This window comes from Ranitomeya variabilis, chromosome 2, assembly GCF_051348905.1.
Source record: "Ranitomeya variabilis isolate aRanVar5 chromosome 2, aRanVar5.hap1, whole genome shotgun sequence".
In the NCBI taxonomy this organism is placed as follows: Eukaryota; Metazoa; Chordata; class Amphibia; order Anura; family Dendrobatidae; genus Ranitomeya; species Ranitomeya variabilis.
The window spans coordinates 593,807,088-593,832,973 of NC_135233.1; the positions used below are offsets into that span (position 1 = coordinate 593,807,088).

The 25,886-nt window shown below is 49.2% G+C and overlaps 1 protein-coding gene across 2 annotated transcripts; it reads right to left on the bottom strand.

Annotated features, from left to right (window-relative positions):
* Positions 1-2,035: 2,035 nt before the first annotated feature.
* Positions 2,036-24,294, bottom strand: DYNC1LI2 (dynein cytoplasmic 1 light intermediate chain 2). Of its 2 annotated transcripts, none has more exons than XM_077288402.1 (13): positions 24,049-24,294; positions 21,107-21,180; positions 20,626-20,742; positions 18,744-18,974; positions 16,012-16,181; positions 15,348-15,441; positions 14,264-14,399; positions 13,944-14,055; positions 13,799-13,858; positions 13,387-13,428; positions 5,709-5,826; positions 3,834-3,953; positions 2,036-3,319 (listed from the first exon to the last, which is right to left on the bottom strand). In XM_077288402.1, the coding sequence occupies exons 3-13, from the start codon at positions 20,711-20,713 to the stop codon at positions 3,216-3,218; spliced, it is 1,275 nt and encodes a 424-aa protein (XP_077144517.1). In that variant the 5' UTR covers positions 20,714-20,742; positions 21,107-21,180; positions 24,049-24,294; the 3' UTR covers positions 2,036-3,215. The 2 variants fall into 2 exon arrangements, with proteins under 2 accessions (XP_077144517.1, XP_077144516.1); XM_077288401.1 differs by lacking the exon at positions 24,049-24,294 and adding an exon at positions 23,905-24,032.
* Between the last annotated feature and the right edge of the window lie 1,592 nt (positions 24,295-25,886).

A 25,886-nucleotide genomic window follows, 5' to 3' on the forward strand; every position in this document is an offset into this window, starting at 1 on the left:
CACCAGACTGTAAGGAGGAGCACACAGATCATTGGTACCGAAATAGAAATAGCTGCAATATTTATGGCTGCATTTATTTGATTTCTCAGCAGGAGGCGCTGTTACACCACTCCTAGGCCACCACTAGATCAGTGACTTGGGGGAAGATTCAGTGCTGTTCCGTAATAAGATCAGGACTGAACATCTTTACCTCTGTCATGGAGGAGGGTCATGTGATGCAATTTTAGGATTTTAAGTTGTACTTTAATGCAAAAAAATATCGAAACACGTGAGCGACTGCCTTGTTCCCAGTCGCTGCCATTTATTGCATTTTCAGTGGTGCCCAATTCATTATAAGTGCTCTATGGAAAAACACCGTGTGCACTACTATAAAATGGTGCAGAGACTAGGTACCCAAATCCTTCTATGAACAGTAAAGAAAATCTCGCACTCAACTTAAATATTTTTGCAGATTTATTAGTACTGGAGTAGCACTGGAGAAACGTTTCAGCCTTAACTAGGCTTTCATCAGTCACGTGCGATGTCTTTCGAAGTGTATCGACAGTATTTAGCACTAGAACGCAGTTCATGCGTGTGACAGTGAATGGCCGTCTTGTGGAAGCATGAAGTGACTATGAGGCAGGTAATGTTATCACTTAATTGATAATATCAAGAATTTAGAGGTGATGGCCTCCAAGGGCGGCCGGTCATATGATCTGGCGGCTGGAGGGAAACCGCTGTGGTGAGTGATCCTCTCTGACGCGGTGTCCACCGCTTGTCCAAGCGCCGCGTCAGGATCACTCACCACAGCGGTTTCCCTCCAGCCGCCAGATCATATGACCGGCCGCCCTTGGAGGCCATCACCTCTAAATTCTTGATATTATCAATTAAGTGATAACATTACCTGCCTCATAGTCACTTCATGCTTCCACAAGACGGCCATTCACTGTCACACGCATGAACTGCGTTCTAGTGCTAAATACTGTCGATACACTTCGAAAGACATCGCACGTGACTGATGAAAGCCTAGTTAAGGCTGAAACGTTTCTCCAGTGCTACTCCAGTACTAATAAATCTGCAAAAATATTTAAGTTGAGTGCGAGATTTTCTTTACAATTCATTATAAGTGGCACAAATGTAAGGGGACAAACAAGAGGTGCAGCGACTCCCATCTAAAGGGGACAAAGATGGAGGCTTTACAGTTGCTTTTACGAAGCTAGAAAATGCCCCTACTGGGAGCTACTCGGGTCCAAGGCAATGTCTGCAATGGAGGCAGGAAAATTAATTTATTGGGATCATTCTGATCTTCCCTTCATAGAGGTCACAAGCATCGTCTTTACAGGAGTTTATGAAACTACTAGATTCACACAACCAATCACTTGTGTAATCACAGCCCCACCCTGCCGCCGCGGCCTCGGATCACAGCCCGCCCTGCCACTGCGGCCTCGGATCACAACCCGCCCTGCCGCCGCGGCCTCGGATCACAGCCCGCCCTGCCACTGCGGCTTCGGATCACAATCCGCCCTGCCGCCGCGGCCTCGGATGACAGTCCGCCCTGCCACTGCGGCCTCGGATCACAACCCGCCCTGCCGCCGTGGCCTCGGATCAAATCCCGCCCTACCGCCGATCACAACCCGCCCTGCCGCCGTGGCCTCGGATCACAACCCGCCCTGCCACTGCGGCCTCGGCTCACAACCCGCCCTGCCGCCGCGGCCTCGGCTCACAACCCGCCCTGCCGCCGCGGCCTCGGATCACAACCCGCCCTGCCACTGCGGCCTCGGATCATAGCCCGCCCTGCCGCCGCGGCCTCGGATCACAGCCCGCCCTGCTGCCACGGCGTCTGATCACAGAAAAGCCTCCACACGCACATTAGATGACTGTCAAAGGAATGATGGCGCTCCCATACACCGCAGCGCTGGCTCTGACTAATGTCATGCTCGGCCGATGCCACTCTGGGTTTGGGGGGGATAAATGATGTAGGGAAGGACCCAGATAACAGGGTAAAGGGGCTTCTTGTGGTGCACTGAGACACATTAATAAAAACTAAATCAACAAATCGGTTGTTACCATTTATTGAAACTGCAAGTAATAGGTTTAATGGCCTGCCAACGTCGATGTTAAAATAAATAAATTAATATAAAATTCTTTTCCGGGGGTGAAGGTGGCGTAAGGCAAGACAAAGGCGCCCAAAGTGATTTTGTCTTAAGGAGACCTGCAGCAATATTTCCCGTAGTGCTTTGCATTGCAGCCCAGTAAAGCAGGAGCTCCGATACGACACCCTGCAATACAACATGCAGAAGGTCTCGCCTCGTTTCTCTCTGCCATATTAAAAAAAAAAAAAAACTAAAATCATGGTCGGAACGAGCCCCACTTATTCCGAGAGAGTAGGGATCTGGACGTCAGGACTGACGGCACTTGCAAATCATATAATATATATTTTATGTCTATAAAAGTGACTGTTAATACAGTGCAGAAATCCTCCAAGCGCCTCCTAGTGGCACATCCTGAAACCGCTCCAGGCACTTGGAACAACTGACCAAACATGCTTTGTTTGCCCCCCGGGTGATCGCCACCGTACCCAAACCCACCAAAAAACTGTATACACTGGCAGCTGGCAACTCCTGCCCTTCATTCCTCTTTGCTTCAGCCGATAAAAGTAAAAAAAAACAAAAACAAAAACAAAGGATTTCCCGAAACCGTTGGAAAGCCATATATTAATAAACCTATCTGCAAAAAGCATCCCGCAGGAAAAGAGGGGGTTAAATGTATAGGAGGCCGGCCGCTCCGCTAGTTCTTCCTACCTACGCTGTCCTAGACCGCAGCTGGCAGCACCTTCTTGGGTTCTTTAAGATCCAACATCCCTTCTCCATCCACGGGGCCGGTAGCGCGGTGCAAATGGGAGACAGCGGCTTCTACCAGCGTAGTCCGACCACCCAACCCTTACAGGATGGGCTGCTACCTGTGCTTTGTAGGTGCGAAAAACCGGACCCTATTCTAGTGGCTTTCTGCACTGGAAGGGAAGGGTTAAACCAGGTGGTACATTTCAAGGCAAGCTCCACGTAGGGCGGGCACGTAACACTGTGGAATCGGGCTAGTAGCGGCCCCCCGTCTCGTTCCGTGACAACCTACAGTGTCCGCTGTGTCGGAGCAGCCTTGGTATCATTAAGTCCAATATACATGTTATTATTTGGTCATTTACATAAAGTGTGGCGCGAGAGTTTGCTCCGTAAGCTCCGTCAGGCCTCGTTCTCCGTAGGGGAAGAGTTCGCTAACACGGTGTCTGGCTGGCGGCTCATTCTGTCCAGCTCCTCCTGGACGTTGGTCAGTACGGGCTTCTGTCCTGTATGGAATAAGAAGAACTTTGTATTAAAGGGAGATGTTCATTAGCCCCCAGGAGCCGTTACAGACGGGCTGAGAAAGTCATGGTGGCAGCGGTGATGGAAGTCATGTGGACTACTAATCACCTGTTCTGCTAGACATGGACACTTGCAAAACCAGAGTTTAGAAGTGGCGGCTTTACACCACTCTATCCGACGCTCGGCATTGTGCTTGGTGATATACGGCTGCACGCAGCTGTTCGGTCATGAAGCTCCAGGCGGGGGCGCAGTGTTTGTGCCAATGTTATACCAAAGGAGGTCTGGGCTCTACAGGTATTGATTATTCACTATGTTCCTCAGCGCACGGCATCCCCACTCCGTAACTTCACATGGGCCTGAATAAAAGACCTGAATTCCCTGATTTAAGACGCGTGTGGCCATACGTTTCTCCATATATTGTGTATCCTGGGAAATTCTACAAATATCTAAGATAAAGGGGTCACCTGGATACTACATGAAAGTGATATTTTAGCCCACCTGCTTTTTTGGCGGAGTTCGGAGCAGACCCCGGCCCTCCTGGACTCCCGGGGGATCCTGTCTTTTTACTCAAAAGACTATTGAAGAAACTGGCTAAGACTCCTTCGCTGGCGGCAGCATCTGTAATAAGAACACAATGGCTACAGCATTAGAGAAGCCAATAAATGTACCGTATTTTCCGGCGTATAAGACGACTGGGCGTATAAGACGACCCCCCAACTTTACCAGTTAAAATATAAAATCTTCTTAAAAGTCGGGGGTCTTCTTATACACCCTATGTCGTCTTATAGGGCCGGTGAATATGTGCCTTTTGGGGGGGGGGGGGGGGGGGGGAGTGATCCTGATGCCGAGGGGGCGTCTCACAGGAAAGTGAGTATCCCCCATTACCTTATCGTAGCGGTGCAGCGTGGGGGTCTCAGTGCTGGGAGTGGCGGCCGCGGCTGCTGTGCTCTGGTGCGGCGGCTGCTGTGCTCTGGTGCGGCGGCTCCTCTTCTGTGTGGGGCCTCTGTGCTGTGAGGTGGCGGTGGCGGCGGCATATCTTTATCCAGTTGGGGCTCCTCCGGCATCTCCTTAGCCCTGGAGGCCCCGCCGCAACTCCATCGGTGCAATGCAGCGGCCATTTTCCCGGAGGCAGCTCAATAGGTGCGATGCGGTGGCCTCCGGGAAAATTGCCGCTGCTCAGATTCAGATCTCGTCCCGAAATCTCGGGACACGAGATCTGAATCTGAGCAGCGGCCATTTTCCCGGAGGCCACCACATTGCACCGATGGAGTTGCGGCGGGGCCTCCAGGGCTAAGGAGATGCCGGAGGAGCCCCAACTGGATAAAGATACGCCGCTGCCGCCGCCACCTCACAGCACAGAGGCCCCACACAGAAGAGGAGCCGCCGCACCAGAACACAGCAGCCGCCGCCGCTCCCAGCACTGACACCCCCACGCTGCACCGCTAGGATAAGGTAATGGGGATTACTCACTTTCCTGTGAGACGCCCCCTCGTCATCAGGATCACTCCCCCTCCCCACCCACCATATACACCGGCGTACACGACGATTCCCGGCGTATAAGACGACCCCCGACTTTTAAGAAGATTTTCGGGGGTTAAAAAGTCGTCTTATACGCCGGAAAATACGGTAGATTACGTCCCATTTCTGCATCTGAGGTCTATGGCTGCCGCGCGCCTCCGACTCATTTCAGCGCAATCCTTTCAGAGAAGCCCCTCGTACAGAAGATTGCTTTAACCTCTGGATTATGCAGCTTTCAACAGTATCCGCCGCCTATGAATTATACAATCTCAGGGCTTTAGAGACCGCCACGTACAGTCTGTAGTAACACGTGTTTAACATCGATGCATCCATTATTCACAAGCCCTAAAAATACACGAGTCTATAAGAACGTAGGAATGAATGAATGAATGATAGAGTCCGGGAGGAGGAAACGCTGCAAACCCGGCTGTGCGAGAAACCCCTCGCTAGGAGTGAATGATGAATGTATGTCATGCACCAGGGTTAAGTACAGAACCGTAAAAACTCTTCTACGGCTGTATGCTAATGACGGGCAAGTACGGATAAAGCAGGGTCACTTAAGATTATGTACATGGGGTCTCCCGACACAAGGCGCCGACGTTGAGTCTGACTCCGGCTGGCAGAATGTATGGAACAGTGGGAGAGATGGCTGCCGGCCCGAGGCTCGTGCATCCAACAGTCATCTAAAGTGTATGGCCTGTGGTCCCCAGGCACCCAGGAGCTCTAGAGGAAAGCGTCCATGAAGCAGGAAGGTTGCCATTCTGATTATCTCTAACCAATTATTGGGACCACCTAACAGGTGCTAAAAAAATCATCGAATGTCAGAGTGGGACCAAGAGCATGCACGACACTTACTCTTAATATTAGGGTCCGGCTTTTTGACAGCCGCCATTGGTGAAGAGCTGGGCACGGCGGTGGGTCCGGTACGACCTGGAGCTCGGGGGGATCCGGTGGGAGCTCTGGCTGGAGACTCCTAAAAGGCAAAATCGTGTACGAGTTATCACTAGTAATAAAAAGGAAAAAAAAAGGAGATTTTTGTGTACTCACCGTAAAATCTCTTTCTCTTAGCCTCTAATTGGGGGACACAGGACCATGGGTGTTATGCTGCTGTCCACTAGGAGGCGACACTATGCATAATCTGAAAAAGATTAACTGTGGCTCCTCCTGTGCAGTATACACCCCTGGACGGCATCAGCCTTCTCCAGTTTTGTGCAAAAGCAGTAGGAGGAACGTAACATGAATAACATAATTATGCCTGTAAGAAGGCAACTATGTACGAGCTCAAGAAACAATATGAGAACTCAACAGTTACAACAGCCCGGAAAGGGCAACAGGGTGGGAGCTGTGTCCCCCAATTAGAGGCTAAGAGAAAGATTTTACGGTGAGTACACAAAAATCTCCTTTACTCTGTCGCCTCATTGGGGGACACAGGACCATGGGACGTCCTAAAGCAGTCCCTGGGTGGGAAGCAATGGACGAATATTGTGCAGACAGGCCCGTACACTTAGGGCACCGCCGCCTGCAGGACACGTCTACCCAGGCTCGCGTCCGCTGAGGACTGGGTATGAACCCTGTAGTGTTTAGTAAACGTGTGTAAGCTAGTCCAAGTGGCCGCCTTACACACTTGTTGTGCCGAAGCCTGGTGCCGAATGGCCCAGGAGGCCCCTACCGCCCGTGTAGAGTGTGCCGTAATGCCGGCTGGAAGAGGAGAATTCTTAAGGCGATACGCCTCTTGTATGGTGGATTTGATCCACCTGGCAAGAGTAGCTTTGGAAGCTGGCATACCCTTGTGGCCGCCTTCCGGAAGGAGGAAAAGGGAATCAGACCTCCGGAAGGACGCAGTCCTAGACACGTATATACGCAAAGCCCTGACAAGGTCAAGCGTATGCAGAGCCTTCTCCACTCTATGAACCGGAACCGGACAAAGGGATGGTAGTGAAATTTCCTCATTGAGGTGGAAGTCGGACACAACCTTCGGGAGGAAGGATGGGACCGTACGAAGAACTACCTTGTCCTGGTGAAATGCCAGGAAAGGCCGTCTGCAGGAAAGTGCTGTCAGTTCAGACACCCTGCGTAGCGAGGTGATTGCCACCAGGAAAAACCACCTTCTGGGAAAGAAGGCGGAGCGGGACCTCCTTAAGAGGTTCGAAGGGTGGTTCCTGCAATGCTGTCAGGACCAGGTTGAGGTCCCACGTTTCTAGTGGTCGTCTGTAGGGGGGAACCAATCGGGAAACCCCCTGAAGGAAAGTCCTTACTTGCGGCTTGGTAGCAATGCGCCTTTGGAAAAGCACTGAGAGGGCTGACACCTGGCTCTTAAGCGAGCCCAAGGACAGCCTGGCCTCCAGACCCGATTGGAGAAAACCAAGTACTTTGGGTATGGAATAAGGGAGTGGGATCTGGCCACGAGATTCGCAACAGGTAAAGAAAGCTTTCCAGGTACGGTAATAAATCTTGGCAGAGGCTGGTTTCCGTGCTCTGATCATGGTTCCAATGACATCTGCCGAGAGCCCTGCCTGGGTTAGAACCCAGGTCTCAAGGGCCACGCCGTCAAATTGAGAGCCCCTGAGTTCTGGTGGTAGAACGGCCCTTGTGATAGAAGATCGTGGCGGTCGGGGAGACGCCAAGGGGCGTCTGCTGTGAGTTGTACGATGTCGGCGTACCATGTGCGTCTGGGCCAGTCTGGTGCAATGAGGATGGTTGGAACTCCCTCTTGTTTGATCTTCCTCACCACTCTGGATATCAGGGGGAGAGGTGGAAAAATGTACAGAAGCTGGAACTGGGTCCAGTCCTGAACCAGAGCGTCTGCTCCGAGCGACCGCGGATCGTGTGTTCTGGCAATGAAGTTGGAGACCTTGGCATTGAAATGGGATGCCATTAGGTCCACATCCGGGGTCCCCCAGCGGAGACAGATCTGTTGAAAAATTTCGGGATGGAGAGACCACTCTCCCGAGTCTATTCCTTGTCGGCTGAGGAAGTCTGCTTCCCAGTTGTCCACACCCGGAATGTGGACCGCCGAAAGAACCGACCCTGTGTCCTCCGCCCAGCGGAGGATATGTGACACTTCCCGCATCGCCTGGGTACTGCGGGTCCCCCCCTTGATGATTCACATATGCCACAGCCGTGGCATTGTCCGACTGTATCCTGATGTGAGAGGCTGCCAGTAAGTGATGGAAGGCCCTCAATGCCAGTAGGATGGCACGAATTTCCAGGATGTTGATGGGCATGGTCGCTTCCGCTGGGGACCATTTGCCCTGTGGTGTAGGTGCACCGCACCCCAACCCGTCAGGCTCGCGTCGGTGGTCAGGACCTTCCATTGACCTGAGAGAAAGGATTTCCCCTTTGCTAGCGAGGTTGGCTTGAGCCACCAGTGCAGGGACCTCCTGGTTGACGACGTTAGCTGGAACTCCCTGTCGAGAGAAAAGGGATTCCGGTCCCAGGACTTGAGAATGGCTAGTTGGAGAGGTCTGAGGTGAAACTGGGCAAATGGGACAGCTTCTATTGCCGCTGCCATCTTGCCAAGAACTCTCATGGCAAACCGGAGAGATCGAGGGGGTTTGCGGAGGAGGGTGCGAACTGCTAGTCGGAGAGCCAGTGCCTTGTCCTTGGGAAGGAGCACTAGACCCCTGGAGGTGTTGAATAACATTCCCAGGAAGGTCAGGGACTGACTCGGGGTCGGTGATGACTTTTGTAGGTTGATTAACCAGCCCATGCGACTGAGAGTATCGGTTGTGATTGAGACGCTGAGCTCGCAGTCCTTGAAGGTGGGAGCCTTGATGAGTAGATCGTCCAGGTATGGAACGACTACTATGCCTCTGGAGTGCAGGACGTCCATGGTGGCTGCCATGACCTTGGTGAACACTCTGGGAGCCGTGGCGAGTCCAAAGGGGAGAGCCACGAATTGGTAGTGGTCCTGGCCTATTGCGAACCTGAGAAACCTCTGATGGGCAGGTGCAATGGGTATATGCAGGTATGCGTCTTGTATGTCTATGGAGGCGAGATATTCTCCCTTCTCCATGGACGCAATGATGGACCGAAGGGACTCCATGCGGAAATGACGGACCCGTACATATTTGTTGAGCTGTTTTAGGTCTAGTATGGGCCGTACACTGCCTCCTTTCTTGGGAACTACGAACAGATTGGAGTAGAACCCTCGGAAACGGTCGGTCGTGGGTACCGGTACTATGACTCCTGATTGACAAAGCGAGGAGACCGCTTGGTGGTAGGCTCGAGCCTTGGCTGGCGGTTTTGGGGGGACAGAGAGGAAGAACCGGTCCGGTGGGTTGGAGGTGAAGTCTATTTTGTATCCGGAAGACACTAGTTCCGTGACCCACCTGTCTTCTGTAATAGGCAGCCAGACTTGATGAAAGAGCAAAAGTCGGCCGCCTACTGGTGTGGTGTCTTCCGGAGTCCGTGAGTCATGAGGAGGAGAAGGTCTGAGATTTTCCTCCTCTGGGCTTAGACTGGCCTGCTTTTGACTGCCAGGTCTTGTCCGACCTTTGCGTCGATCGTGAGTTGTCCCTGCGTGGGGAACGGTTACGATTTTGTACTGGACGCGAGACAGACCAGCCGGAGGAATTCCAAAAGGATCGGAATCGAGTTTGGTTACGCTTCTTGTAAGTGCGTTTAGGTTTCAGTTGGGGAAGAGAAGTACTCTTACCCCCTGTGGCGTTGGATATCATAGTGTCCAACTGTTCACCGAAAAGTCTCCCACTGAGGTAGGGGAGGTGCGTGAGGGACTTCTTTGAGGCTGCGTCCGCTTTCCATTCCCGCAGCCAGAGGATACGCCGAATCGTGATGGCGTTTGATGCTATCCCCGCGACTCCCCTTGCTGAATCCAGAGCTGCATGGAGCATGTAATCTGCTACAACAGCAATTTGAACCGCTTGGTCCGACAGTTCAGGAGCGGATGCTTGGAAGGCTTGTAAATTGTTTGCCCAGGCCAGGATGGCCTTGGCAGCCCAAACTGAGGCGAACGCGGGAGCCAGGGATGCCCCTGCAGCCTCGAAAATTGAACGAGCCATGCGTTCTACCTGCCGGTCTGCTGCGTCCCTTAGGGTTGAGCTATCTGGCAGTGAAAGGAGGGTCTGTGCTGCTAGCCTGGAGACTGGGGGATCCACTTCAGGTGGATCTGTCCATTCCTTGGTGTCCTTCTGTGGGAAGGGGTACCTCGCCTCCAGATATTTGCGATTAGCGAATTTTCTCTCAGGCTGTGAGAGCTGTTTTTTAAGGATCGCCTTAAACTCTGGGTGGTTAGAAAAAACCTTAGGCGGCTTCAGAGGTCCTTCAAAGGAAAACTGATGTTCTGGGGCCTCTGGTGGCGGATCAGAAATGTCCAGCACCCGATGGATGGACGATATTATGTCCTCAACTAGCGCTGTATTGCTAGGAGGGATTGGGATCAGGGACCCCTCAGTCGCAGATGCCTTCCGAATTCTGTGTATCACTGAGGCGTCCCCTGCTGGGTGAGCTGGGGAGGAGGCCTTCTCTGGTTGGGGATTGCGGAGATCTGCATTGTCTGTCCCTGGAATGGGACGGTCTAGATGACCTGGAGCAACGGTGTCTCTCCCTAGAGGGGGATGACCGTGTGCTATGGGATGACGCAGATGGACTTGATCTATGGATCCGCTTGCGTCCTGACCTAGACGTGGATGTGCCAGGGGCATCTTGTTCCTGAGTCAAGCTCTCCCGTTGTTGGGTAACGGTCATAGCCGGGGCATGACCCTGCAGAGCCTGAAGCAATGTGGAAGTTAGGTTATCTATAGACTGCGTCATAGATTGCGATAACTGAGTGACCCATTCCGGTGTGGCATTAGACACCGAGGCATTGGCAGGGGCTTCTTGAGGCTGTGACACAGTAGTTTGTATACAGTTCTGACAATGCGGGTACGTGCTGCTACTGGGGAGAGCGGTCCTGCAGGCTGTGCAGAATGCATAATAGCAGTTCTGCCTGGTTCTCTTAGACCTTGAGCCCGGCATAGTGCACAGAGTGCAGAAGTGCTGCCAGCAGATGGACCTTACAGGGGTAGAGAACCTACAGGGGAGCCTTATAGGTAATATGGATTCACAGCTGAGTAAAGATAACCCAGCTGTGATCTTACCCCACCAGTGTACCCCTAGGTCCAGCGCCGAAAATCCACAGTCCTGTGCCCCCCGGAGACTGGCTGCCTGGTCCTGCAGACCGGGAGATGCAGGGTTAATCTGCAGCCGAAAATGGCTGCAGAGACAGAGGAGAGAGGAGGAGAAGGGGGCGGAGAGCTGGAAAAAGGCGGCAAGGCTATAAAAAACCCGCCCTTTCTGTCTCGATCCGCCCCTTGTATGACACTGTAGAGTGTCATATTTGTCATCCGGGGGGCGGGCCGGGGGGCGGAGAGGAGGCTGCTGCTTCAGCTAGGCCGAAGCCGGGGCCTAAATTAGATGCCTGAGGCCCAGAAGGGCTCCAGGCCGGCGCGAAAGTCCGGGAGGGGGTCGGATCTGAACCGGACCCCTCCGGATTTGAAGGCAGGATGGCGGTGGGGCTATAAGCGGAAGGGGGAGCCCGGCTGGGGTCCCCCTGAGGCAGTATAGAGCTGGTGCTGCCGCAGAGACAGGGACGCAGGGAACCCTGTGTCTGTATGTGCCATGCCTGCCTGCACTCCCCCCGGCCCCAACAGGAGCCCGCAGCTGGGCTGGGGTCCCTGGATGCAGGCGCAGTGTGCTGGCCCATTGCTGGGAGCTGTAGGATGCTGCCTGTACAGGCCCTTACCTGAGGTGTCTCAACCTAATACCCCCAGAGGGGGATTAGGGAGGGTGCTTTTGTCACACCTTCAGGGGCCTTTATCCTCGCCTCGACCTCAACCCAGAAACCAAAAGGAATTGGGGAAGGAGGGGGGTCTCGACTTCGAACCAACACCCGAGAGGTTGGGGAAGGAGCAGCATGGGGAATAGCCATCTCAACTTCAACTGGGCACCCCATAATAGGGGGCCGAGGAAGGAGCCATGCCGGGGGTCTCACAGGAGACCCTCTTTTCTTCATCTGTAATCCCGTCGGAAAACGGGAAACGGAGTAAAACGGAGTAAAAATCTTTAGGTGTGCCTCCTTTGCGACACTAAGCAAAAACTGGAGAAGGCTGATGCCGTCCAGGGGTGTATACTGCACAGGAGGAGCCACAGTTAATCTTTTTCAGATTATGCATAGTGTCGCCTCCTAGTGGACAGCAGCATAACACCCATGGTCCTGTGTCCCCCAATGAGGCGACAGAGTAAAAAACTATTATAAGGCAGAAATGCAGAGTACATCATCATCTGCAAGCATCAAAAACCAAAGCAGGAGTTACAACTTTGAATGACAACTTTTGTTTAGTTCCGGCTCGCACCCCAAACCTTGTGACCGTCATGCTGCTCGGCCCTCAGGAATTCACCTATGGGGGCTACACTGGCATAAAGCCATCGATACACAACCAGGGGAGACACGAGCAGCTCCACTGCCTGCAGACTTTCTATAAATACGGAAAATTGGCTGAGGCAAGTTTAGTAAAAATACTAAGATCTCGTTAGATTCTGAGAACTAAACATATCGTCAGCCCAAGACAGGACAAAGGACCCACGGGACTACACGAGATGTCCATATCTGACCCCATCACAGACGGTGATAACGGTGATAAGTATAGCAGCTGTTAAAGCCCCCCATACACATTAGATTACCCCCTTTTTTGGGGAGACCCAGAAATGTTTAATTTTTTTTCAAATCTTTTTTGACGGCTTGACTTTTTGCATTGCAAGCTGTAATTTTTATAGGTTCGGAGGAGGGAGCGAAGGGGAGGGATAAATACATTATTTTGTTTATATTGTGTTTTTTTTTTGGGGGGGGGGGTAGGTGTACCTGTAACTAAAAGAAGAAAAAAAAAAGTGGGAGTTTGCTTTTTGTGTTCTTTATTTTTAGAATGCAGAGTGAGTTAAACAAAAAAATAATGATAATATAAATATATATATACACCGTATTTTTCAGCCTATAAGATGCAGTGGACCATAAGACGCACCCCAAATTTTCAGGAGGAAAATAAGAGAAAAAAAAATGTAAAGGAGGTTTTCAGCACTGCGAGTACCATCTCAGGTTGGTAGAAGGGAATGTTTGGTGGTACACAGCGGTGCAGGGGCTCCGCCAACATTTTCTGAAAGCCTGAATCCTGGCACTTCCATGGTTTCAATGTGGTGGACTCAGGGAAAATGGCCACAGTTTGCGGAGCATGCGCACATTTCGATCTCACGAGCAGAGATCTCCATCTGCTCATGCGCTGCCTCCAGCGGTCATTATCTCAGAGTCCACCGCACTGAAAACATGGGAGTGCAGGGGGTTCAGGCTTTCACAAAATATCGTCGGATTTCCCCAAAAGTTTAGGGAGGAAAAAAAGTGTGTCTTATAGCTGAAAAAAAAATTGCATAATTTTTTGACATTTATATACATATTTTTTAGCTTATAGCTAAGTGATTGGACCACTGTGACCTGTGTAGACAGACTGGCAGGCACTAGTAACGTTGGCACAGGCTCTATACTCACCGAGGCTCTTGTCGGAGTGGCCGGTTGCTTTGCCAAGTAGGACTGTGAAAAAGAAAAATAATTGATCAGGAGGACTTAATAGTTAATGCCAAAGAAATAGTCAAACTCTCAAGTATAAAAGCCCATCATTAACCAATATGGCCATCAAAGCTTCCAAAGGGGAGGGTATTCAGCTTTTCCAGGCACCCGAGAGGCAAATTTACCAGGTAATACTATGATATGGAAAGAGGACATATAGTGCTAACTTTATATGCTGCATTTTTCACTGGCAGACATGAATGGAAACAAATCCAATGCTGTCCTGTTCCGGTCAATGGGCCGTTGCTGCCGATCACAGGGGAACGTAAGTGAACAGTCAAGAATTACACCTTAAGATGACGGGTATATCATGTAGTGATCCCAGAGGCCATACCTGCTGCTTCATCAGGAAAACCTGCTCGTCTTCTGCCGCCACCTCCTTATCATGGACGAGCTGCGGGAAGGAAAGCGCCCTACGCTGTAAGACTAGTTCATGGCGACATTAGGCAGAAGGCGAGACACAGAAGAGGCGCCCCTACCTTTCTTACAGGCGGCTTTACAATAAAGTCTTCAAAGGCATCTTCAGGTTTGACGCTTGTGAAATTTTCATGCAAAATTCCAATTTTCTTCTCGTTGTCCCAGCCAGCAGGACTAATGAGAAAGTCAACGGGAAGGGTTAGCAAGCCGCACATGGCAATACAAGACCTGCACACAGACAATGGGGAAGACGCCATTTCTGACCCCAGGACTCTGGAGGAGAGATGCTCTTCACCAACACATACTGTATGGCTCCAGCCTATACCTTTGAGGCTTATTATGGTGAGTGGACCACAGACATGACATATGGGAGAACTCTTACATAAACACAGCGTCCTTCTCCACCACCATGGCAGGTGTGCTAAAGTGGAAGCCATAGGTCTTATGGAGAATGTACTTGTACAGAAGATCCAAGTTCTTCTCTTCTTTCACTGAAGAATAAATTAAGGCGGCTCCATCTGTCAGGTACAATTAAGGAAACACCAGGCAGCAAAAAGATTATACCCCAGAGCTGCACTCGCTATTCTGCTAGTGCAGTCACTGTGTACATACATTACTGATCCTGAGTTACATCCTGTATTATACTTCAGAACTGCACTCACTATTCTGCTGGTGCAGTCACTGTGTACATACATTACTAATCCTGAGTTACCTCCTGTATTATACTCCAGAGCTGCACTCACTATTCTGCTGGTGCAGTCACTGTGTACATACATTACATTACTGATCCTGAGTTACATCCTGTATTATACTCCAGAACTGCACTCACTATTCTGCTGGTGCAGTCACTGTGCACATACATTACATTACTAATCCTGAGTTACCTCCTGTATTATACTCCAGAGCTGCACTCACTATTCTGCTGGTGCAGTCACTGTGTACATACATTACTAATCCTGAGTTACATCCTGTATTATACTCCAGAACTGCACTCACTATTCTGCTGGTGCAGTCACTGTGTACATACATTACATTACTGATCCTGAGTTACATCCTGTATTATACTCCAGAGCTGCACTCACTATTCTGCTGGCCGTCACTGTGTACATACATTACTGATCCTGAGTTACCGTACATCCTATATTATACTCCAGAGCTGCACTCACTATTCTGCCGATGCAGTCACTGTGTACATACATTACATTACTGATCCTGAGTTACATCCTGTATTATACTCCAGAGCTGCACTCACTATTCTGCCGATGCAGTATTATGTATACAGTGACTCCAGCAGCAGAATAAGGAGCGCAGCTCTGCAGGTTTATAGTACTGGGTGTAGCCAAGATCAGTACGTTCCAATCAATGCGATGTCTTTCCATAGTTACTCATCTTTTTCCATTACACACACTCTATAAATTGTACATTATGTGGATGGTAACTGAGGCGTCCGGTCTGTGACAGGATACACTGCAGGCAGAACCTCCGGATGTGAGACTGGATGAAGTCAAAATACTCGTCTCTGTAGTCGTGCTCCTTCTCCAGCACGCTGACTGCGTCACACTGAAAAGACAGAGAGCAGATCACCTGGAGAGCCTGGGCAGACATGGTGGGCCATGCTGGATCTGTGGGTCTTCCTCACACCGATTGCTTTCTATTTGACCCCTTTACGACCTATATGTACGTCATAGGTCGCGTCTCCCTCTTTGATGAGGGCTCCGGCGCTGAGCCCGCATCTTTTTCGGCACATGACAGCCGATTTGATCAGCTGTCGTACCCCTAAGAGCCACGGGTGGAATCGCGATCCACCCGCGGCTGTTAACGTGTTAAATACCGCTGTCAATGTACAACAGCGGCATTTAACACAGATAATGGTGGGATCCAATGAATTTCTCGCTGATGTTAAGTCAGTGGTGTAGATATAAGGGGTGAAGAAGCAGCAAATACACCAAATCATAATGAACCCAGGAGCTTAAAGGGGTTATCCAGGATCACATACTATGGCATCAGAAGGTGTCGGCTGCTCACCAGGCGGGTATCACATGGGACAGGTACATAGGGCCCCTCACCGATGCAGGAGAGTGGGACGATGGATAGCCCCTCTAACCGTGTGATGGCAGGAACACGACTGACCTTGGTACATACGACCAGCACTGGCAAGCCGAGATTGTGAGTCAGAATATTGTCTCCGAGAGGCAAAATGACATTCTCGTCGTCTGTGCCCGATGAGGCAGGACCCCTCCTCTGCGGGGACCCCGAGGACGCGTCTTCTGGCTCCACATATTCCTGAAAATCCTTAATGACTGGAAAGAGAAAAATAAAAGTTATTCTAGGCGCCGACAAGGAGGAGACCATAAAGGTAGAAATTGGGGTCTTTCTCATGTGGGGGGAGGCAGTAAATCATAAATACAGCCTTGCAGTGATTGAAAAAGAAGTGACACTTCTCCTTTAAGCGATGCAAATAAGCACCCAGCACATTTGTGCCATTTAGCATGTCCACACAATGGAGACATTCACAGTGGACCCCTGTGTGCTAGAGACCATCAGTGACGAGGCACAAAGGAGGATCCGCCATTGAGCCAAGCACAGGACATGTCATTGTGAGGAGGACGGGGCAGGTGGTCAGCCATACTCATTCATCCTCCGCGGTGCAGGATGTCGCCCGTATAGAAGCGGATACAGAAATCCAGAAATGTAGAAATCCAGCCCCGACAATATACGATCAGCTTACTCTATGAGGAGGGAACGCCTTGGCCATACGCCAAAGGCAAACATGGAAGTATTTGCAAAGAGAGCGGAGATATCAGTGTTTGCTGGGAAATTACTTCACCTTAATGATTTCACGCACATTTGTCACCGAGGATTTGTCGGAAGAAGAGAAATATCACCAGACTGAACACCGACTACTTAAAGGGAGGGACGAAAAGTTCCATGTCTGTCCCTTAATCCAACTTTTCAACCGTTAATAAACGTAAAGTTTTGTAAAATCCCATTCACCAAAACAAAACCAACCTATGAATAGGAGTCCAGCCTGTAGCAGGAGAACTATTACTCCCAGCAGGCCCTGGAGGGTTGCAGTGCTGTAACAGCTGGATAGCCTCAGTTATCTACAGATCATTTCCCAGTAACTAAGCCATGAAATCTTCCCATTGTCAGAGTTGATAAATGAATGAAGGGATAAATGATAGTGGACAATTGCTTATTGGCAATCGCTCTGATGTCCATGGACCTGATGAAAGATACATTTCTGGAAGGCTATTTCAAGGCATCTCACGTCTCCAGATGAATCACATGCTGCACCAGACATCTGCGGGAATGTTCCTTCTCCGCGGATCAACACGGCGATTGCCAAGCTGCGTCCAGCACAAACATGTGTGAGAGATGTACTCGGGGTGTGGTAACCCCAGGAAGGCTCCGCCACTCCCAGACGTACAGGCAGGAACGCCAGGAGGAAGGCGTCTTAAAGGGCACATGACGTGACCAGCTATCAGAGCAGTGCTCACCTGGCTTAGCTATGGCAGAGTGGATAGTAATAATAATCTTTATTTTTATATAGCACTAACATATTCCGCAGCGCTTTACAGTTTGCACACATTATCATCGCTGTCCCCATTGGGGCTCACAATCTAAATTCCCTATCAGTATGTCTTTAGAATGTGGAAGGAGGAAACCCACGCAAACACGGAGAGAACATACAAACTCTTTGCAGATGTTGTCCTTAGTGGGGTTTGAACCCAGGACTCCAGCGCTGCAAGGCTGCTGTGCTAACCACTGCGCCTATGGATGGCTTGCTGCACGCTACCATGCAGGACACAAGCCAAATTTAAAGGGGGCATGGGATGTGTTGTAAGATAGTCGGTAAGAGGAGTATGATTTTTTAGGTTACAGCAAAGCAATGTGAGTGTTTTCTAAAAAGACTGCGCAAGTCCTTATGTGCCCAGAAGCTGGAGGAGTTCAGGTGAAAAGAAACTGATCAGGTTCCAATGAAAGAATATTCACAGCGGTAACTCTACCTCCTTCTGTACACAGCAGAGACAATGTTCCCGCCAAGACAGAAAGTTTCCCACCCCATCGTCTCCTCTAATCCACAGGAACATGAAGCAATGACTTACTGTACGCTAGGTCCGTGAGGAAAATGCGCCTCATCAGGAAGCCACTCAACTTATCGGCTGTGATATAGGCTTATTTTAGGTGCCTGGTCTTTGATATCCACCTCAATTATGTATCATTTCCCCTCTAACGGCCTGCCAATCGCGCCGCAGACCACCTGCCAAACGCTCGGCAGACCGCCAGCCAAATGCTCCGCAGACCATCTGCCAATATCGGCAGACACTAATGTGTATAAGGGTCTCCTGTCTCTCCCCTGAAAGATGATGTCGAGGGAGTTTAGGATCTGAAACGTTCGATTTTGGGCTGTTTACCCCTTTTCTTCACGGCGAGATAAACCTCTCCAGAGGTATGAAAATAGAAAACACAGGAGCGCTCCGCAGGGCACAGGGTACGTGTTGAAGGATAACTGGAGGCCAAATATGTTTTTTCACCATCGTTCGTCCAAGAGCTATTCATTTTGTATGGGGGACCCTTACCCATCTTCCATACTTGCCGGAGTTGAGTCTCACCAAAATTGGCACTTAAAGACTCTGCAAAGTATGATGTTAAAGGGGATGCCCTGTGTTAGAAAATCATGGCTGCTTTCTTTCCAAGCAGGAAGCATCATCTCTGACATTGTGGTCCCAACCATAGTAGTGAAAAAGCCATGTCTCCAGGAGTTTGTGACCGACCCCCTTACTTGTTAAAGGTACATGATACCCCTCAATAACGTTATGCTTATCAAACACTTCAAGATCACTTCCTGAGACACTTACTCTTCTGTTCCAGGTCTCTAATCTCTTCGGGTGAAATCTTCAGCTTGTCTATGTGCTCTCGTAAAACGCTTGCCCACTTCAGCAGCGATTCCATTATCGTCCACGGCCTGGACATGTCACCCACAAACACAGCCAGCGTGTCGCGGATTGTGTCCGCAGACAAAGCGAACTTTAAAAGGCCTTTGTGGTACAGATCTCCGTCCAAGATCCAAACGTTGCAGCGCGTGTGATCTGAAAGAAAAAAGCCAAAAAATGCTCAGTACTGAACCAACGATGCGTGCAGATCTCTAGGACCCTCCTAATGAGGCACGAGATTGGCCTCGTACCTCCCAGAGATGCAATCGCAGGAATTCCAGATTTCCTTTCTGCCACATTTTCCCACCAGTAGATCATGGATATATTACATAGAAATTAGCTCTGTGCCTGGCAGCCGAGCAATGAGCTGGAGCCCAGAGTAAAAGCGCTCATTGTCTTTGGACAATATCATCCATAATTTGTCACGCAGCTGCCGCTTGGCACCGACGGGTGTCGTAAATAGCTGGCAAGGAGCTGCGGAGAGACGGCAAGCCGCGTAGTGCAAGCTGCAAAAAGTCCGAGTCACAAAAATAGAAGCTGATGCTCCTCGATTATGCAAATAAACGTCTGCATGTAGAAAGAACAGAGATGTCTGTCTTTACTACAGCGAAGATGGTGGGTGCAAAAAACAAACAAAAAGCACTATCACCCCTGACGCCTTGCATTGTCGTGGCTCATATGACATGACAGCAATGTAGCTGAACTATGAGAGACATGTCAGTCATGCCTAGTGCAGAAATGTGTCATTTTTAAAGGGCCTAAAGCACAAATCTTACTAACCTATCCACAGGATAAATGATCCGATCATCTGGACCACCGCCAGTGACAAAAATGGGGGTCTCCTGTACCTGTTTAAATGCAGCTGCAGTCGATCGTCTTTGCATAAAGCAACAGTGCACATGTTCAATCACCGCTGCATGATGCCAACATTTTTCGTCACCGGTGGGGATCCCAGCGATGGGACTTAATAGTTTAGTTTCTGGGAAAACTTTTAAAACTAGGTCTGCAAGAACTTCAGCAGTAGGGAGCAACTAAGAATTGTAAAGGATGATGGGGGTGACTTAAAAGGAACACACTAATCCTCTAATCCTGGAAACAAGTGCTAAAAGTAAGGGTTTTGGTAGGATCTGTCTTGCAGCAGACTGAGCAAAGGGGGGAGGCTCCTGCTGCAGGAACAGTACAGTAGATTTATTTTTCCATATATTACTTAGAATTGGATCAATAAGAAAGAAATTAAGGAAGGAAATGCAGGACTATTTTTACATTTTCAATAAAAAGAAAAAAGTAAAAACGAGCAATTGAAAAACCATTAGGTGTCGCCAGGCTGAGAACATAGCGACGCAGTATACATATCATACTCTATAGTTTTATCAGACGCACGAAGACCAGGCATAGTATAGAGCATGTTGGGAGTTGTAGCTATGCAACAACTGGAGAGTTGTAATCCCCCTCTGTGATTCATATTGGTCAGGGGGTGGGATGAATGAATGGGGAAGCGTTACTTCCCTCTGTCATAAAACCTCACTCAGTGAACAGACATATTCCTGTTAAAAAGCAGAGACTGAAATCCTCTCCACCGCACAGATAAGTCATATACAGCTGCATCTTGTAATGAGCAGGACATCATGAGAACAGGGTTTTTTTTTAGCCTCTGAAAGTAAAGAAAGTTTCCTTAATGATAGCACTCGGTGATCCCCTTTAAAACAGGAGATCTTTCCGATGCATGAAGGAAGCCGAACAAATAGTGTTGGTCCTATGTAGAAAACGCAGCGCCGTTTGCTGAAGAGCGGTGTGGATTGTTACTCACCATCTCGGTCCTCATCATGAATGCTCAGATACAAATATTCCAGGCCTCGTCCTTTCTTATTATGATCCGCTCCTTGGAGCTTTGCCATCAGAGTCGTCTTTCCCGATCCATCTTCCCCTGCGTTGACCGAAACAGAAAAAAAAAAAAAAACAGACAAAGATCCTCAGGTCGGAGACTTAAAGCCTTTCCTGATCATGTCCACGGGTGCCGCACACGAAACCAGTTATGTGTGCAAAGTTCAATCCTCAATTAAGAAAAAATAAATAAATCTGCATGGAAATTACTCAACAGATAATTTGCGGATTTTCACTCTTTGTCATGGAGGTTGAAATCTGCGGCAAAATCAGCATTCATTTCAACCTGTCCCCTGCTCATCATAAGGTCTCCTCTGTACGGTTAGATATAGCATCTGTCATTACCTATATATCATGACTTTTTTTTTTTTTTTTTTTGGGGGGGGAGTGGACAGGACACCACTCACCAAACACTAGGATATTTTTCCCACAGGGTAGCTTGTTCCGTGCCCGGGTAGAGACATCGCTAAGAATAGATGACCTGCATGGAAACAAGAAGATGGGGGTTAAGTTATGTTGGGCGCAATATTTAATATGGCGGACGAAATCAAGAAGCGGATAATGTTTCAGGCCACCGTGATTTACCCAATACTCACAGGACAGAACCGTGCAACTCTTATAAGCCGAGGTATTTCTTTATACGCAAGGGGGGGGGGGTGAGTGGGTGGTCATATTTTATTAATCAGCGCAGCATTATCCGCAGTGCATCTCCCCGGCTCATTGCTGATGTATAATGCGAACCTCTGCTGTATACTGAAGAGTGCTATTAAAGGGGGTCACGTCCTGTAATGTGATGGTATATTACTATGCTACCCAGCTAAGGAGGAGGACCACCCAAGGACTTCACTGATGATTTTCCGAGATCTATGCATACAGGAATGAGGTTGCAGATTTTCCCCGGCAGCCAAAATTTTGAAGCAAATATTGAGTTTGTTGCAGCAATTTGGTCCCTGGGGTGAAATATGCAGTTTTCCTAAAAAGAAAAGAAAAAAAAAAATAGTGCAGCAAATTTTCATCGTGGGAACTTATCCTGAGACAGATGCCATAAAAATCCTCATGACAAAGCAGCACAATCACCGAGGCCCGGACTAACCAGGGTGTGGTATTCCCCTGGGCAGGAAGGATTAAAGTTGTGAGCTTGGTGAAAACATCAGTAAAGAGAATGCAGAACTGTCAAGTAATATTGTCAATGCTGGGAAGAAAGGAAAAAAAAAAAAAAAGTGATCGATGAAGCAGCCATAAAAATGTGCCACCCTAAGGAAAACCTGTCTGCTCTTCCGACATGGGACTTTTGTAACACAATGTCAGCTCCTAGATTTAAAAAAAAAAAAAAGTTTATTTCTTAATTATTTAACCTTCGAATGAAGGAAAAAGGAGACTGGTGGGAGATGTCGTGTCACTCAGCTTTCCCAGAAACAGACAAAAAAAAAAAAAAAAAGTTTGATCCAACTTTTAAGCGGTTGTTAAATGTCCAGCGCCAGTGATCTATACAGACGGCTGCACAGGAAAAGGATGAGTCTATAGGGAGCGCTGGTGGTGACAGGATGATGGGAGTGATACTGACGGGTGGCATGCTGGTCTATGACAAAGACGACGGCTCTGCTCCGGATTTACTGCACAGCGAGATTTATCTGGAGAAGTTAATTGCATCGAAAAAGAAAAGGAAAAAGTATGTCAAATGATTCAATAAAATAGGAGACAAAATAAATCTGGTCTGGGTCGTAGCTTTAAAACGCGTCAAGAGTGCTAAAAAAAAAAAAAAAAAAAAAAAGTTTACAAAAGAACAAAAAACTTTTTAGGTCTCATTCAGACGACTGATCTTCAGAGTTAGAACATGAAGCCAGTATAATCTATGAGGCTTTATGAGCACGTTTTGGGGGTTTCGTTGCAGATTGTTACCCCCAACCCTTCAAAAAAAAAAAAAAAAAAAAAGCAGCGTTGGATCAGTGTCACGAAACAAAAATTACCCATACAAATCTATGGGTCCATGAAAAATCATAGTCAGGACATGGCTGCCAACTGGTTTTAATACTGCACTCTTTTGGTGGAAATAAGATAATCACTTATGAAACGTTGATAGTAACACTGACGAAAATCTGATCCAAAACAGAACTTTTTGTGAAGGGATGACAATGAAGACTTTTCATACATGGAAACCATAAGCAATTGCAAGTTCAAGTCGACGAATAAAAAAAGTAAAAAATACATATAGATTTATATAAGAGACCATTAAAGGGGTTGTTCAATTCCAAATAATTATATATATATATTTTAAAGGATTGATTAAAAATAGTGATCACCTTCCAGCATCCCCACTAACCCAGGGCAGCCTGATCTAGACGCGATGTCTGCCCCAATCCCAAGTCCTGGCCTGTAATTGTCTGCATGGGACGGGAGACCCGGAGAGTGATCATTGGATCACGTGGGGGTAGACACCTCTGCACCGGTTCCGCACGGGCGCCTGATACACCTCCATTTATTATTTTTAACCAATCCAAGACCAAAAAAAAAAAATAATAGTAATAATAACAATAACTTAGTGCCGGGATAAGAAAATAAAAAAAAATATTATATATATATATATATATATATATATATATATATATATATATATATATATATATATATATATATATACACACACATATATTAAAAACATACATTTAGTAACCGTCCGAATACTACAATATTTATCCCGTACGGTGGCGCTTAAAAAAATAAATACATCTAACTCTCACATTTTCTGTGTTTTGGTCACTTTGCCTCCCCCCAAAAAAAAATGGAATAAAAAGCTTAGAAAATTGTACAGACCCCAAAGTGGTGACTACAGCAGAGAATAAGCCTCCGATACAGCAGTAGGGACCAGAAAATAAAAGACGGTGGAGGGGAACTAAAACCAAAGGGGGGACCCCAGACTGAGGACCCCATAACCCCGCAGCCACTGGCACACATATATATGTGTATATACACAACACTGATATAAGGCTTAGCAGACAGAGGGCTACAAGTACCAGAATGGCATCACGGACTACAACCCCTAGCATGCAGCTGACAGCTGTCAGTCATGTCCCAGTGCAGCAGCAGCAGCAGCCCCCTCCCCAATATCAGCTGTCACTATGGTAATGGCGTCTCCCGGGGTGACAGTGGGCGCCCCCTCCCCTCATGGCGCCGTATTTTCCCCTCAGCACAGCAGCCTCCTCCTCACCACAGACTCTGCCCCTCGTCTTCTTCGCCCCCCGCTCCCGGTGCCTCCCCCCGGTCAGCGCCCAGCAGCTTCCTCTCCGCCGCCATCTTGCCACTGCGGCCACCACAAAGAATGACATCACCCGGGCGCTCTTGGAGGACCCACCTTTGAGGCGACTTAATAAAACGCCTGACACGAGAAGATATTTTTTTTCAGCTCCAGATGAGCGCAGAACGGAGCACGATAGGAAACTAGAAAACCAGCTAAGTGGTCGTGATAATTAGAGGGGCTTAATTGGCCAAGTCCGGTATCAGGCAATTATTGGGCAGCTTAAGCGTCTGGGTCTTGAAGACAGGGGTGAGGTCGTGAGCGGAGGAGCTGCGCCTTGTTCACACACTGCCATCTGCTGGTGGGATGGTAGTATTACATGGGAGGAGAAATAAGGTATCTAAGTCTTATGATCAGACATCATTGGTTGTAATACTGAAGTTATTATCCCCTTGAGGACACAGCTATTTTTATTTATTTTATTTTATAAAATGTATTTCTTGTAACCTATTTTAAACACTTTTAATTATTTTTTTTTTACAAATTCATCATTGGGTAGAAATGACTTTTTGGGTACTTAGAATTGTTAAAGTTTTTTTTGGAGGTAGGATAAACATTAAAAAAAAATGGTCAATTCAGACTTTATTTTTGTGTGCATTTTTTTATTTACTTTTTTAAACAATGGATTTTTTTATCTGCTATATTTTTACACCGTTTATTTCACGTTTTTCATTTTTTTGTTGTTTTTTTTTACATCGAAAGAACTTGAAAGTGTGATCACTTATTATTGCAGTGTTCTATGCAGGGGAGCCCACCCAATTACACGCAGGCGAGCCCACCCCCTTCCACGCAGGCGAGCCCGCCCCCTTCCACGCAGGCGAGCCCGCCCCCTTCCACGCAGGCGAGCCCGCCCCCTTCCACGCAGGGGAGCCCACCCCCTTCCACGCAGGCGAGCCCACTCCTTCCACGCAGGCGAGCCCGCCCCCTTCCACACAGGCGAGGCCACCCCCTTCCACGCAGGCGAGCCCACCCCCTTCCACGCAGGCGAGCCCTCCCCCTTCCACGCAGGCGAGCCCGCCCCCTTCCACGCAGGCGAGCCCGCCCCCTTCCACGCAGGCGAGCCCGCCCAATCCACGCAGACGAGCTCGCCCCCTTCCACGCAGGGGAGTCCGCCCCCTTCCACGCAGCGGAACCCACCCTCTTCCACGCAGGCGAGCCCACCCCCTTCCAGGCAGGGGAGACCACCCCCTTCCACGCAGGGGAGACCACCCCCTTCCACGCAGGGGAGACCACCCCCTTCCACGCAGGCAAGACCACCCCCTTCCACGCAGGCAAGACCACCCCCTTCCACGCAGGGGAGCCCGCCCCATTCCACGCAAGGGAACCCACCCCCTTCCACGCAAGGGAACCCACCCCCTTCCACGCAGGCAAGCCCACCCAATTCCACGCAGGCGAGCCCACCCCCTTCCACGCAGGCGAGCCCACCCCCTTCCACGTAGGCGAGCCCACCCCTTTCCTTGCAGGGGAGCCCGCCCCATTCCACGCAGGGGAACCCACCCCCTTCCACGCAGGGGAGCCCACCCCCTTCCACGCAGGCGAGCCCACCCCCTTCCACGCAGGGGAGCCCACCCACTTCCAACGCAGGGGAGCCCACCCACTTCCACGTAGGAAGTGTTGTGCCCCCTAAACCAGTAATATAATACCCTTGAAAACATCTAATGCCCCTTGATCACACCCTAATACCCTCTGAGTATCTCCTCAAAAAATAATACCCCCCAAAAGTAATAAAACCTCCTTTTGGCCCCACCCAACCCCCCAAAACCCCATGAGCTGCTGACCCCCTCATTTGCAGGGGCAGCCCTGTGCCGGGGGGTGAGCGGCTCATGATGGTGTCATTTTTACTGGCCATGTTTGACATGTTCCAAAATTGAAGATTTTCCCAGGATGACATTTCT

Bases quoted from the DNA above. Each gene is read 5' to 3' on its own strand.
- DYNC1LI2 (XM_077288401.1), bottom strand. From the start codon at position 23,990: ATGGCGGCGGAGAGGAAGCTGCTGGGCGCTGACCGGGGGGAGGCACCG. The intron at 18,975-20,625 runs GTGAGTAACAAT...TTTTTCTTTCAG, and splicing joins TCATGATGAGGACCGAGATG to ATCACACGCGCTGCAACGTT. The intron at 3,954-5,708 runs GTAAGTGTCGTG...TTCTTATTACAG, and splicing joins GCCGGACCCTAATATTAAGA to ATGCTGCCGCCAGCGAAGGA.